The sequence below is a fragment of the Rutilus rutilus genome (genome assembly GCF_951802725.1).
Source record: "Rutilus rutilus genome assembly, chromosome: 16".
Lineage (NCBI taxonomy): Eukaryota > Metazoa > Chordata > Actinopteri > Cypriniformes > Leuciscidae > Rutilus > Rutilus rutilus.
The window spans coordinates 14,069,505-14,083,676 of NC_140224.1; the positions used below are offsets into that span (position 1 = coordinate 14,069,505).

Genomic DNA, 14,172 nt, shown 5'->3' on the forward strand with positions numbered 1-14,172 from the left:
TTTCTCCTAGACGAAATCTCTGAATCAGACGAGGACACGGACGTTTGTGTTGTGAACCATCCTAGTTTCGCACGGTCGCACCGCATCTGACTGAACATCCCGGTAACGTTACCATGCAATAATTCACCATTTCGAAAGAAATACAAATGAGGAGTAATTCATTAATGAGTTCGCCAAATAACTAACGTTAGACATTTTGTGTGAAATGAATTTCAAGCTCCGGTTGTAGGTAGCTAGCCTTATGGACGGATGAGTGATTCATATGCTGTTCTGGATTAGTGGGAGTGGCTTGCGCAGCTGTGCAATGTGGTGCATTGTGGGAGTTGTTGTCTTTCATACAAATGCGTCCTGAAGTTACTTTCTTTCTTTCCTCGGTCAAGAAGGCACCAAATTCAAAATTTATTTTACATTTCGACTACATATATGACCCACTTTCAATGAAGATCAATGTTCCCATGGGTGAAGTGTCCCTTTAAGTTGTTTTGAAGATTCCAACGCTTTAATGTGTAACACACTTGGATGCTGTTTGTTGCATATGGAGCAGTAAAGATGCTGTGTGCAGTCTTTACTCAGATGTCCTCCTTTGGTTAAACACCCAAAACAGATTCCATTCTGTCTAACAAAGTTGATCTTTTCCCTGTGTGGCTGCTTTTCAAACTGCAAGCATGACATCAAATCATGTCCATTGTTACAGTAGAGACATGATATTAGCTGGGAACCCTTAGATGCGGTCTGTGGTGAGTTCACATGCACATTGGTAGCAAAACTGCCTTTGGATTTGGGTTTCAATACTTTGGGCTTTCCTTTACTTGGGCTTGAGTCTTGGATATCACCAAATATTGGGTCTGAGACAATGTTAGCTTGTTTTTCAATGAAGCTGACGAGATCTGCCATCTTTACCTTGGTTCTCCTCTGTTCTTGCAACTCAAATGCCTTTGTGCGCCACCTCTCTCTGAGCTTGTATGGGAGCTTAAAAGCAATACTCCTCATATTGGAGACCGTGTCCAGCTCTTCCATGAACTCCAAGTCTTCCATACTATTACAGCAGCTTCTAATAAACAATGCGAAGGCCTGTAAAGCCTTTGGATCTTCTGGTTTGATTGAAGGCCAGGAGAGTGCTTTCTCGATATAAACACATGAAATCCTATATGCATTACCAAAGTGTTCTTTCAATAGCTGTTTTGCCTTTTGGTAACCTTGGTTCGATGACATGTGTTGGCAACTTCTTACCAGCTCCTGTGGTAGCCCCCTTGTGTACTGAATGAGAAAGTGCAGCCTGTCTGCATTATCATCCGTCTTAGTTTCAATGATGTGCTAAAAGAATGAAGGAATGACCTGTACTGCAGAATATCTCCACTAAAAATAGGAATTTCCCCTCTTGGTAAGGTGGAAAGAAGTTGTTGTTTTACAAGCATGTCTGTCAAGTTGTTTTGTTTTTGAAGAATTCTAGCAAGATCAGGCCCTTGAATGACATTAGAAGATGATTCTCTACTTTCTTGAGGTCTTGCTTGAGCTGTATGAGGGATTTGTGCAGGGGATTTGGAGTCAGTGTTCACAATGGTGGATTGTTGAATTGCATTGATATTCTGAGGATAAGAATGTCTTGCAGTCTGAGTTGGGAAAGTTTATTTTGGGCGCACATCTTGTGCGTTTGTTGCACTGGAGAGGTTTTTATCCAGCATCTCTTTACAGTACACATTCATGGCATCTTCTTCAACAGCATTTCCATTGGTTATTGAGGTCTCAGCATTTTTGAGATACTCAATTTTTGCTGTGTTGGCAGCAATTTCAGCTTGAACTTCCCACACCTCCTTAATCTTTCTAAGTTCCTCCTCTTTCTTCTCTATAGCATGTTTTCGTTGCAGTGCATTGGCTTTGGCAAGTAAAGCTGCCCTCTCTGCCTCTGCACAGATACGCACTGAGGCTGATGTTGACACACTTGATCTGCTTGAATGTGATCTGCTAGATCTGCCAGATCTACTGCTACGCACAGATGAAACAACTGAAGTGTTATCTTCATCATTTAGCTGGTCATCCATTTTTAGAGCAGAAGAAACTTGAGTACTAGTTTGAGAGTCAGGTTCTTGAATAGTAGACATCCAATTCTCAACAGTAGAAACAAACACATCAACTTGTTTCATTCTTGGTTCATACCAGGTTTTCAGGTCTTCAACTTTATCCTCTTCACTCAACACTTGTACATATGATTCTTGAAGAGACTTGAATTCATCAAACATTTCATTGAACTTCATCATGTTTCCCTTTACTTCTTCAAGATATTCAGCATCAGTCATCAAAGAGTTAACAATATTCATTCGTCTTGTAAGGTGTGCCATCTTGCCTGCTCTAGAGGCTTTCAAACGAGCAGCAACCTCATTCAAGTCTTTTTGAGCTGAGTTTGGGGATTGTTCTAGATAAGACTCGTCCATTTTTCCAACAAGCAAATGTCCTCTTTCCAAGGACACAAACTTTTCAAATTTCCTTTGATTCCTCTTTAAAATGGCATGCATCAAGACCTTTGAACTCTTTCATCAAATTAATCCTTTCATCCACAGTTTGCAGAATCAAACTTGAAAGTCTTTCCAATAACATTCAATTTGAACTCAGCACATTGTTTCCGCAAGCACATACCTCTTTGAGATGTTTCCTTTGTTCTCTGCAACCAATGCCATGCAGTCTTCAAACAGTCCATCCACTCCGTTCAAGTTTAAGGATACTCTTTTCCCAAACATATTCCATTTTCACAAGTCCATTTTCAAAGCAAGTCTTTTGACATGTTGTAGTGGTAAAACAAGTCTCCTATTTTTAATCCTTGTTCCTTGTCCACTGTGAGAGATGCTGATGCTATAATTCTGACGCGTACCATAAATAGATCCAGAGAGGCGTGTTGATGTTCCAAACAAATAACTGAAGTTTATTAAATCAAAAATAAAGATGCATTGTAACATAAAACAAAACAAACAACTTTTAGGCTGCTTGCAGGTTTGTTGTACCATGCCACCCTAGCTCCATGTGTACGGTCAAAAGACTGTGTGCTCTTGCACCAGCGCCCCCTTCCTGTCAGGGGTGGCCTATCCTTTATACAATTTTTCACCTCTCACCTATAGAGGGCACACACTCAGAGAAATAAACACAATTAACAAAACACAACAAACTGATATTTAAATGAACAAATTTATACAAATTAAATAAGGTGGTAAGTATGGCTCCTACATCATTGTTTTGTGGTTCATCTCATTCTGAAAGGACAACAGCATTCTGTCTATTGTACCTACTTGTAAAAAGCACTTATATTGTTTTTGGTATTCCCCCAAAGTGCATAATAGAGTACTCCAGAGGCAGAGGGAGTCTGTAACAGTTCTGCAGTGCTTGTGGTCAGAAGTCCATTGTTTAAGACTTTGTACTGCATAAGTCATTGTTTGAATGATGAATGTTGTCCATTCACATGGCCATTTACATTATATAAAAAACATTCTTCAGCCCTATTGCAATAATTGCTGTGCCCAATTGATGTAGAAAAGTTTGACCCACTTCACTGCAGTTTTAAAATCAAAGACAGAGAACAATTTATATGCAACTGCAAAGCAATACACAACCCCATAAAAAATATGAAGCATCGCAGGAAGAGCCTAAAAACAGCAAAAACAAAAAGCCAAATGGGAAGTAAAAAAAAAAAAAAAGGTGTACTCAAGTGGTTTTGTTCTAAGCATTTCAGCTTTGCCAATCTAGCTATCTGGTTGAGTTCTTCTGTCTTGACTCAGATCAAGTTGAATTAATAACGACATACAATAGGGCTCAGATTGCCTCGACGTAGTTGGCTGGGAGCATCCCCTGCTGTCCTGTGCGTTCCACACGTCCGAACATCCAGCCTTCATCTATCTGCTGCACGTCCACTATTAAGTCGCCATCTTCAAACGATACCTCATCCTCATCGGCAGCGGTGTAGTCATATACGGCCCTGTAACGCTTCAGTAGGAACAGATGCACAAGGTTAGGAAGAACTAAGTCTAAGCATGGGGAAAAAATTAAAAATGAGTAATGGAGAGAATCCTTACCCCACCACTAGAGGGCAGTGGAGCAGCAGCTGAATGCTCAGGCTCTGGAACATTGTTGTAACTCGGAGAGTGAGCTGGTGGCTGGAAGCCTGGACACAGAGCCATAAAAAAAAAAAAAAAAAAAAAACACTCAGAGTATGCAAACCATATCCTACAGACAGCATGAAAAATGGGTACTTTATGTCAAGTCAAGTCACCTTTATTTATATAGCGCTTTTACAATACAGATTGTTTCAAAGCAGCTTTATAGTGATAACAGGAAAATAATGATACGGTTTTCTTTTTCGTCTGTACAGTAGATCTAGAAGAAAATAGTGTAATAGTCCAGCTTAAGTAAGTTCAGTGATGGTTCATTTTTGTTGTAAAAAAGTTATTAATTCAGTTAATTTATCTATACAGCCGCTCTGTGGTGTCAACAATGATGTCATCGTCCAGCTCAGTTCAGTTATCATATAATGGTGTCAATGCAGGCAGATCAATAACATTGTTGAATATTAAGTGTCCCCAACTATGCAAGCCAAAAGCGACAGTGTACCTATACATACCCTGATTGCCGAAGGCATTAGTGGGTGAGCCCTCTCCCCCCATCTGACTTTTCTTCTCAAAGTCCTCATGATACTTTATCTGTTAACACACACACACAAAAAAACATTACTAAGTCACAGAAACACTACGGGTCGGGCATGTCTAAAGATGCCACAAAATAGTTTAAAAAGTGCAGTTTGAAACAGGAAGTTAATGCAGTACAAATCAAAGGGTAAGTCCCTTCTAAAAATATCCAGCTGTTTACATCACTGCTCAGCCAAACCACGACTGACAGATTGTACTATGGATCAAAGCAATAAAGACTTTCAAAATGAATAAATAACCAATTAATAATTGTGAGAAGAAATGTATTACCACCGTTTTTATGCTAAAAAAAGTTAATTGTGTCAACATTCAGGAGTACACTACTATATACATACTCTCAATATAGAATAGGTAATATATACACAGATTAAAGGCCAATAGTTTTAATTTCATGTGTGTAAAACTTTCTTAATGTTGTTGTTACTCATTTCAACCACAAGGGGTCAATATTTTCAATGCTGCTGCTACCACTGATCAGAGAGTTGCTTGGCAACATTCCATGACACATAATGTGGATAAAACGGTGAGAGAGGAAAAGTGGGAGGGAGAGACAAGCAAGCAGGAAAACCAAGGGAGTGTGAAGATTTAGCAATTTAGCAATCCTGAGTATTTGAGAATCTAGATAAGTAGTACACAATGGATAAATATGGCAATGCTGATAATGTTTTTCAGTGAGGTGCATCTGTAAATACTGTTTCATGAATCTCTTACATTGCTAATATGATCTTGCGTCTTCTTAACCCTTTGCAGTTCTGGTGTATCAGCCACCACACTGAAGCCTTTCCCTTTGTTCCTCTCAAAATCCTCTTTGTATAGCACCTGGAAGAGATAGAAATGGATAATGTCGGGTAAACAGATTCAGAAAGGTGACAGGTGCAAAAACAAGCTTTTATAAGCAGCCCACACAGAATCTTCATGCAATAATGACCACCATTCACAAAGTGTGTAGTACTTTCAGCTCTCTTTAACACATTTTACAACATTTAAAACAGAATTACCCTGCAAAATAGTGCAGAAAATGTGAAAAATCCAAAGTGTCCAGCAGGAACAGCCACTAACAAGTCTACACATGTAACCTTGGCAGTAAATATATACCATTCGCTGTAGGCACATAAGATCTGATTCAGCACATAGACAGACTCTGGATATCCTTCGATATACAGTAAAAATGGAACTGGCATGAAGAGGTATGGATCATCTTAGCTAAATGTTGTACAAGCTGTTTTATACTGAAAACCAAACCACATACTCAAACTCTCATGAATAAAATCAGTTTGACAGAACAACATGCAACCACTGAATCTATTAGTTGAAAAAAAAGAAAGAAATTAGGCAGTTACGTACAGTATATTGCAGAGGCATATTTACTGCCATGCAAGCAGCACTGCCCTGAGTTTACATTGGGATAGTACAACTACAATTTATACTGCTGTCAGAGAGAACTTTCAGCCACAAACAGCACCCCTGCTATGCTTTTACTGCTTCAAAAACAACATTCAAATATTTTATAACAGAAGTACATGAGGATTTTCATAATGATGGATATTATTATTATATCACTATTTAAATTATTATATGCATTATCATCATGCAGTTTTAAAATAATGAAATATGTTATTAATACGCCAATGTTAGTATGTTGCAGTGTTGAATAGCATATAATCTAAATATGTTAAAATCTGATTTAAAAAAACCAAAACAAAACAAAAACATAATATGACATATCACAAGGGTCTATTGTCTTAAAAATGGACACTTTTATAAATATGATATAAATATATATATATAGCTCGTATATTTAAATTCAGTAATTTCACTTAAATGGTAATGAAAATGACCTATTTATTGTCATTTAAGTGAAATTACTGAACTTAAATATACAAGCTTGATAAAATATATATATATATATATATATATATATATATATATATATATATATATATATATATATATATATACACACACACACGTTTTTTGAAACCAGATTTGTTGACTTTTTAGAACTTTTCAGGCACACTTTGGGATAGGATATGACCAATACCATATATCACGATGAGAGTAAGTTTATTTTACGATAACGATATATATCATGATATAGTTATTTTTGCTTTAAAAAAGGCTTTTATATCATCAAAAAAATGTATACCTTTTTTATACTTAAAAAACGAATACTAGCCTAAAAAAACTCAGTCTTACTGAAGACAATTAAACAGTGATAAAGAAAGAGCAAAGAAAACAAACTACAATAGAACAAAGACAAATGAAATAGACTGACCTGAAAAACTAGAAATAATAACTACATAAATTGTACAAAGTGATCAAATGTATTAAAAAAAAAACAAAAAACAATGCATTGTCTTCCCTGTTTAAATTAAATATAATTGTATTCTTATTAAAGGGCCCCTATTATGGATTCTGAAAATGACTTTCATGTAGTGTGTAACATAGCTCTAAATGAATGAAAACATCCTGCAAAGTTTTAAATCTGAAAGTGCACCGTATATAAAGTTATCGATCTTTCAAAAGTAAGAGTCGACTCTGAGTCAATGAAATGAATTGTTTTTCAAACGAGTCATAAGCCGTTTCGTTGTGACATCAAGACGAAACATTAGCATATTGCCCGCCCACTTACTGCACGCGCAGACACCAGGGAAAACTTGAACCTCAAACTGGCAGCTGATTCCTGTGGATACTGGATAGCATCATGTCGAGAAGCTCTACAATGTGAAGGTAAAGCCAGTTTTTTTTTTTTCACTGCCCAAGGACGAGCATGTGAAGAATCAGTGGTTAAAATTCATCTTTATCACAGCAGTATAATCCTAAACTTTTGCTGTGTTCCCTTTATTTCACTGACGACTGCTTCTCAAATCTCGGAGTTCAATACAGGATTCGCAAACTGTTTGCTCTTGAAAGATGGTGTTCAAAATACTTAGTTTTGAGTTTTATATTGTGTAGGTCTCCTGCTAACTGGCTAACTCACGTTATCACTGTCTTACTGAAATACTTCTGCTAATCTGTTTGTGGGCCACTATTACCTATAACTGTGTCTATTAATGCAGATTGTCTGTCATTCTCACTACTTTGAGGAAACATTAATCATGGAGCAAGATTTGTTTTACCAATGTTTATGTTACACCATTCACGCTATAGCTCCGCTAATGTATACATTGCATACATGCACTGTTATTGATACAGTTTCCACATGTTCACCGCAATATATTACAAAAATACTCTGTAAATAAATTAGTACAAGTAAAATAATCGGTTTGTTGATGGACATGCACTTGTTAATGATGAAGGTGAGGAATTACAGTTGCAACATCTCAATGTAGGCCTACCTCAAACTGAGTAGTGCATCACTGAAACGTCCTGCTCGAGTCGTCCTTGCGATGGAGGTTCGGGTTGAATAACTAGTTCTTCCAGTGTTTCATCATAGGACTCGCGCTCGCATTGATATGGTAAAATCAACGTCATTGTTCGTTACTGTCTTTAGTTTACGGTTTAGGAAGCCTCAGGACAGCTGATGTTGTTATGGCAATGGCCGTTTTTGTTTTCGACGCACGCGCTGTACGCTGTAAACCAATTACAACAAACTGAGCTGTCTGGCCAATCAGAGCAGAGTAGCTCGCGGAAAGGCAGGATTTAGAGAGATTGATTCATTTGACGAGTCGTTTGAGAATCACTGAAAATGTGGTGATGTGCAAATGTATATTATGATACAAATGTAAATGTATATATTGTTTTATTAAAATTAAAGTTTTTTTTTACTTTGATGCATGTAAACCGGTTGTAGAAGACTCCAAAACAACATTAGGAAACTTTAAAATAGCATAATAGGGGCACTTTAAAGTTACAAAAGTGATTCAGTCAAGATCAGTGAGAGATTTTTTGTTGTTGTTTGTTTGATTAACATTAATAACGACAGCAGGTCAATTTGGATGCTGTCACTTTAAGACCGACTGAACGGATCCATTATACTCGAGGGTTTTCATTCTTAACTGCTTACAAACACTTAAAACAAATTACTGTTTACTTGCAAAAACATTGTCACTTTGATACATGTGTATTGAACCATTCAAGCCCAATTAGATGGCAAAAGCATTCAGTTGATACTGAAATGAGTTGTCTTTTGCTGCTTATCGCGCTTCAACGGTTTAAAATCACCTGTCAAGTGAGCGTAACCGTGATTGAAACGATAGTCCAAAATCAGTACCGGATGACACATTGCTACCAGTTAAATCATGTCTACCGGTATATCACCCACCACCTACTTTGGGGCCGAAGCCCATTTTTGCCCCTCATACTAATTTAAAAAAGTCCAACTTGATCATTAAAGATAGTAATTTTAGAATGTACAGTACTGTGCAAAAGTCTTAGGCATGTTAATATCCTGCAAATATATATTTTAAGTCAGTTATTTATATCTTTTGCTGTAGTGTCAGTAGGAAATATCAGTTTACATTTCCAAACATTCTTTTTGCCATTAATTGTAATAATCCAGTGAGATTTCTGTATGCACAAGGAATTTGACAACAGCCAGGATGATCTGATCTCACCATCATCGAGTCCGTCTGTTATTACATGAAGAAAAGAAAAAACTGAGACAAACTAAATCCAGAAGAACTGCAGGAACGTCTCCAAGATTCTTGAAGAAACCTTCCTGCAAAGCTACAGTACTGTGAAAAGTACTGGCACTTGTGTTAAAATGCTGTAAAGTGAGAATGCTTTCAAAAATAAAATCACTAATTGAATTTATTTATGATTTAACTTCTATTAACTAATTCAAATCAATATCAATCGACCCTTTGCGTTTAAAACAGCTTTTGTCCAGGTACACTTGCGCATAGTTTTTCAGGTAGCTTTGCAGGAAGGTTTCTTCAAGCATCTTGGAGACGTTCCTGCAGTTCTTCTGGATTTAGTCTGTCTCAGCTTTTTCTGTTTCTTCATGTAATCACAGACGGACTCGATGATGGTGAGATCAGATCATACCGGCTGTTGTCAGACTCCTTGTGCATACACAAATATCACTGGATTATTACAATTAATGGCAAAAAGAATGTTTGGAAATGTAAACTGATATTAACATGCTTCAGTACTGTAGATAAGAATTTCTTCAAGGCATTTCAAGGTCAAATGCACAATTAGCATTAAACGTGTAAAATGTCAACCCCCAGCAAAAAAGATGGTTGGGTGATCTTAGCTGGTCTCCCAGCCTGGGCGCTGGTTAAGCAGGCTGGTTTTAAAGGGGTTTTTTAGCTGGTCAGACTGGTCTTTGAAATTTAGACTTTAACCCTCTGGGGTCTAAGGTGTTTTTGGGGCCCTTGGGATGTTCTGACATGCCCTGACATTTGTGCTTTTTTCAGTTATGTATAAACATGTTAATGGCAAAGGTGTAAATTCACTCTATATAGCACAAACAGGGCTACCATAATATGTGAGCAACATGTATGTACATGTTTGTATTTTTAAGAGAATAATGTTTATGCGTGGTTATTGAAAAAAATAAAAATGAAAGTTGCTGAAATAAGACCACAAAAAACATACTAAATATGTGTCCACAAGACTTTTGACTAATGGATGTTGTCGCTTCGAGTTCTGGCTTCAAAATTATGTGAAAATAGTCTTGCTTTATCGTTCACATAAAACAATAAATTGATTTAAATTGTGTAAGACAGGTTTTGCTTGGAAAGCCAATATGCGAGGGGGGCGTAAAGGGGGAGTAGTTTACACCTGAGACTACAATGTCCCACCCATTATGCGTAATGACTTGCATAGCCATTCATTCAGGTGTGACACTGACTGAGCCACAAGAATAAATGCAAGGACAAAAGATATATTTAGAAGAAGACTTATATTGACCATTTAAGATTTTGGTTACATCTATCTTGTAAATATGTTTTGCTATTTTATTAAAAAGGTTACAATTACAACAATAATGACAATTTCAACAATATTTCAAGTGTACTCTTTCTTTGTAAAAAAATGATTATAGGCCTACATTTTATTAGCCTGGGTGCCAGCCCGAACCCCGCCCACAATATTTTTTGGTCGGGAAGTTCGGTCTGGACTCGCTCCGTTGAGGAGCTATTATGCCCGAACAAAAATGGTTCGGACCAATCAAATTGTCAGGGCGGGCTTTATACGATGATGGACAGATAAGCAACGGTAACGTCATCATCCACGTCATCAACGAGCGCTTGGGTTGAATTCAAATGACTGCCGCTGAAGAATTGAGATTTCACGAGTTCACGCTTACAAATAAGTCAGATAGAATAAATGCATATTTGGCGTGCTGTCTGAGGAGAGGCTTCGGGCTCGGTATTCGGCCCGAACCCAAAGTACTCCCCCCGTATTCCTGGCTGTGGAAGAACAAGCCAAGAGTGAGTGCAGGGATGCTGAAAACTGTCATGTTAGGTGAGTTGACCGAGTGAATAAATATATGCTTTCCTCTCATGCTGATAGACGGTTGATTGGATTGATTATTTGAATGTGCTCCTCCTGAAATTTGTTTATAAAACATCATGTGTAGATTCCGCCATCGCGTCTGTTATAGAAGATATCGACAGCGCATTAATTTTAAAAGAGGAACAGAGAACCGCGATCGGAAACATGAATGAAAAACATACGTCACTTACTCCGTTGCTCTGATTGGTTGTAGGTCTATCCAATTGAGTGCAGAGGAATTTTTTTTCCTGGTTCGGTTGAAACACACCCCATAATCAAAGCTCAATGGAGAAGTATCAGACTCACATTCTGACTAGAATTGAGTATGACGACGTCAGGCTAACATTTTATCATATGTATTCATTAGTTTGAATATAGCTATATATATATATATATATATATAGAACATATGAGCAGAAATTGCTAAACAAAAGCTTATTTGATGTGGCAGTATATTCTACAGTAAAAACTGTACCCAAATCTAGTCAACAAAATGTTGTCTTTCATATTTCGCCTGACTGTAACGTTGTTTTTATGAAATATTAGGGCATATAAATGTTAATTTGCAGTTTAATACGTTGCTTACACAAAGACATTTTATTTCAACATATTTCAGTCGGTTTTTACTCATCTCAGTATAGCAAAGCATTTTAGTTGATTAAAGCGGTTTATTCTTTCACACACAGACACGCGATTCATATTTAGGCTAAACAGTCTTTACAAATATGTACCCTTCATTCATCTCACAGAAACGCGATTCATATTGTAGAAACGCGATTCATCTTTTTGCGGTTTACATAGGCCTACACTAACGTTATTCCATAACGTTATTCCACAACGTTATTCCACATTAACACTTGAGAAAGGATAACTTAGCCTACCTCACTCCTCAGCGGGATCTATTGCTCCTCATATCAGCACTGTTCTGAGGAAACTTTTCTCCAGGATTATTAGGTAGGCTATATTATGCCTCACTCGCGGCGCACTGTGTTTACAGCTGATGTGGGCGTTTCACAGGTCTGAAATGGTTCTCAGAATTTGCGTTTGAATAGCGCGCGCTCTCCGGGTCGTGGTCACATTACATTTGAATGAGCTCTAATGAGCTCGACTGGAATCGCTCTCTTTTCATACAGATTTCACAAGCTGAGAATACTTGTTTTTTATATAAATTACTTAATTTAAAAGAAGAGAATTCAAGCTTCATGCCTGTGCGTCTGAATGCCTGTTTGACTGAGTATTCGCTGAGTTACAGTTCATTTTCGGACGCGTTTCAGAATGGACTTAACTGACAGAGAGAAGGCAGAACTCGCATCACGTTTATTTTTCTTTATTTGGCAAAAAGCACAACACTTTGTTTTTATTGTGAGTATACACAAATACTACACACTTAACAGGATCGATTGATGTATGAAACTTGTTTGTAATATCAAAGTCAACAGAGCAAAATGAATCTCTTTTGAACTGATAAGAAAAAAAGCGAGCTGGTATCGCCGGCGATACCGCCGACCCCAGGGGGTTAAGCAGTAGTTCTCTTATACATACACTCACCTAAAGGATTATTAGGAACACCATACTAATACTGTGTTTGACCCCCTTTCGCCTTCAGAACTGCCTTAATTCTACGTGGCATTGATTCAACAAGGTGCTGAAAGCATTCTTTAGAAATGTTGGCCCATATTGATAGGATAGCATCTTGCAGTTGATGGAGATTTGTGGGATGCACATCCAGGGCACGAAGCTCCTGTTCCACCACATCCCAAAGATGCTCTATTGGGTTGAGATCTGGTGACTGTGGGGGCCATTTTAGTACAGTGAACTCATTGTCATGTTCAAGAAACCAATTTGAAATGATTCGAGCTTTGTGACATGGTGCATTATCCTGCTGGAAGTAGCCATCAGAGGATGGGTACATGGTGGTCATAAAGGGATGGACATGGTCAGAAACAATGCTCAGGTAGGCCGTGGCATTTAAACGATGCCCAATTGGCACTAAGGGGCCTAAAGTGTGCCAAGAAAACATCCCCCACACCATTACATCACCACCACCACCACCAGCCTGCACATTGGTAACAAGGCATGATGGATTCATGTTCTCATTCTGTTTACGCCAAATTCTGACTCTACCATCTGAATGTCTCAACAGAAATCGAGACTCATCAGACCAGGCAACATTTTTCTAGTCTTCAACTGTCCAATTTTGGTGAGCTCGTGCAAATTGTAGCCTCTTTTTCCTATTTGTAGTGGAGATGAGTGGTACCCGGTGGGGTCTTCTGCTGTTGTAGCCCATCCGCCTCAAGGTTGTGCGTGTTGTGGCTTCACAAATGCTTTGCTGCATACCTCGGTTGTAACGTATTGTTATTTCAGTCAAAGTTGCTCTTCTATCAGCTTGAATCAGTCGGCCCATTCTCCTCTGACCTCTAGCATCAACAAGGCATTTTCGCCCACAGGACTGCTGCATACTGGATGTTTTTCCCTTTTCACACCATTCTTTGTAAACCCTAGAAATGGTTGTGCGTGAAAATCCCAGTAACTGAGCAGATTGTGAAATACTCAGACCGGCCCGTCTGGCACCAACAACCATGCCACGCTCAAAATTGCTTAAATCACCTTTCTTTCCCATTCTGACATTCAGTTTGGAGTTCAGGAGATTGTCTTGACCAGGACCACACCCCTAAATGCATTGAAGAAACTGCCATGTGATTGGTTGATTAGATAATTGCATTAATGAGAAATTGAACAGGTGTTCCTAATAATCCTTTAGGTGAGTGTATGTATAAACATAAAAAAATAAATAAAAAAAAAGAGCGTTGCATGTTAATGTATTAAATTACGCATTACATTTTGACTAAGAGTGTATTAATCATGCTTGAATCAATCCTGCAAAATTCCCCCCAAAAATCCCACTTTTTATCACAGAAAATGCAAAAAAGGCAGTAGAATGTGTGGGCCTAGCCATAAATACCACATTGTAGACAACAGATTAATACATTTGTGGAGATTGCAGTGTCCATATAAATGAATGGCTGAATTTATCACAAAAGCA

The 14,172-nt window shown here is 37.9% G+C and overlaps 1 protein-coding gene across 1 annotated transcript in view; it reads right to left on the reverse strand.

The window, feature by feature from the left end:
• Window positions 1-2,889: 2,889 nt before the first annotated feature.
• The window catches only part of LOC311306653 (LIM and SH3 domain protein 1-like), a 153,963-nt gene continuing 142,680 nt past the window's right edge, over window positions 2,890-14,172 (reverse strand). Inside the window, exons 4-7 of the mRNA XM_084435176.1 lie at window positions 5,397-5,504; window positions 4,601-4,679; window positions 4,056-4,144; window positions 2,890-3,966 (exon numbers count right to left, since the gene is read on the reverse strand). Coding sequence (XP_084291302.1) covers window positions 3,796-3,966; window positions 4,056-4,144; window positions 4,601-4,679; window positions 5,397-5,504 — 447 coding nt within the window. The 3' untranslated portion in view covers window positions 2,890-3,795. The remainder of the gene's footprint in view (window positions 3,967-4,055; window positions 4,145-4,600; window positions 4,680-5,396; window positions 5,505-14,172) is intronic.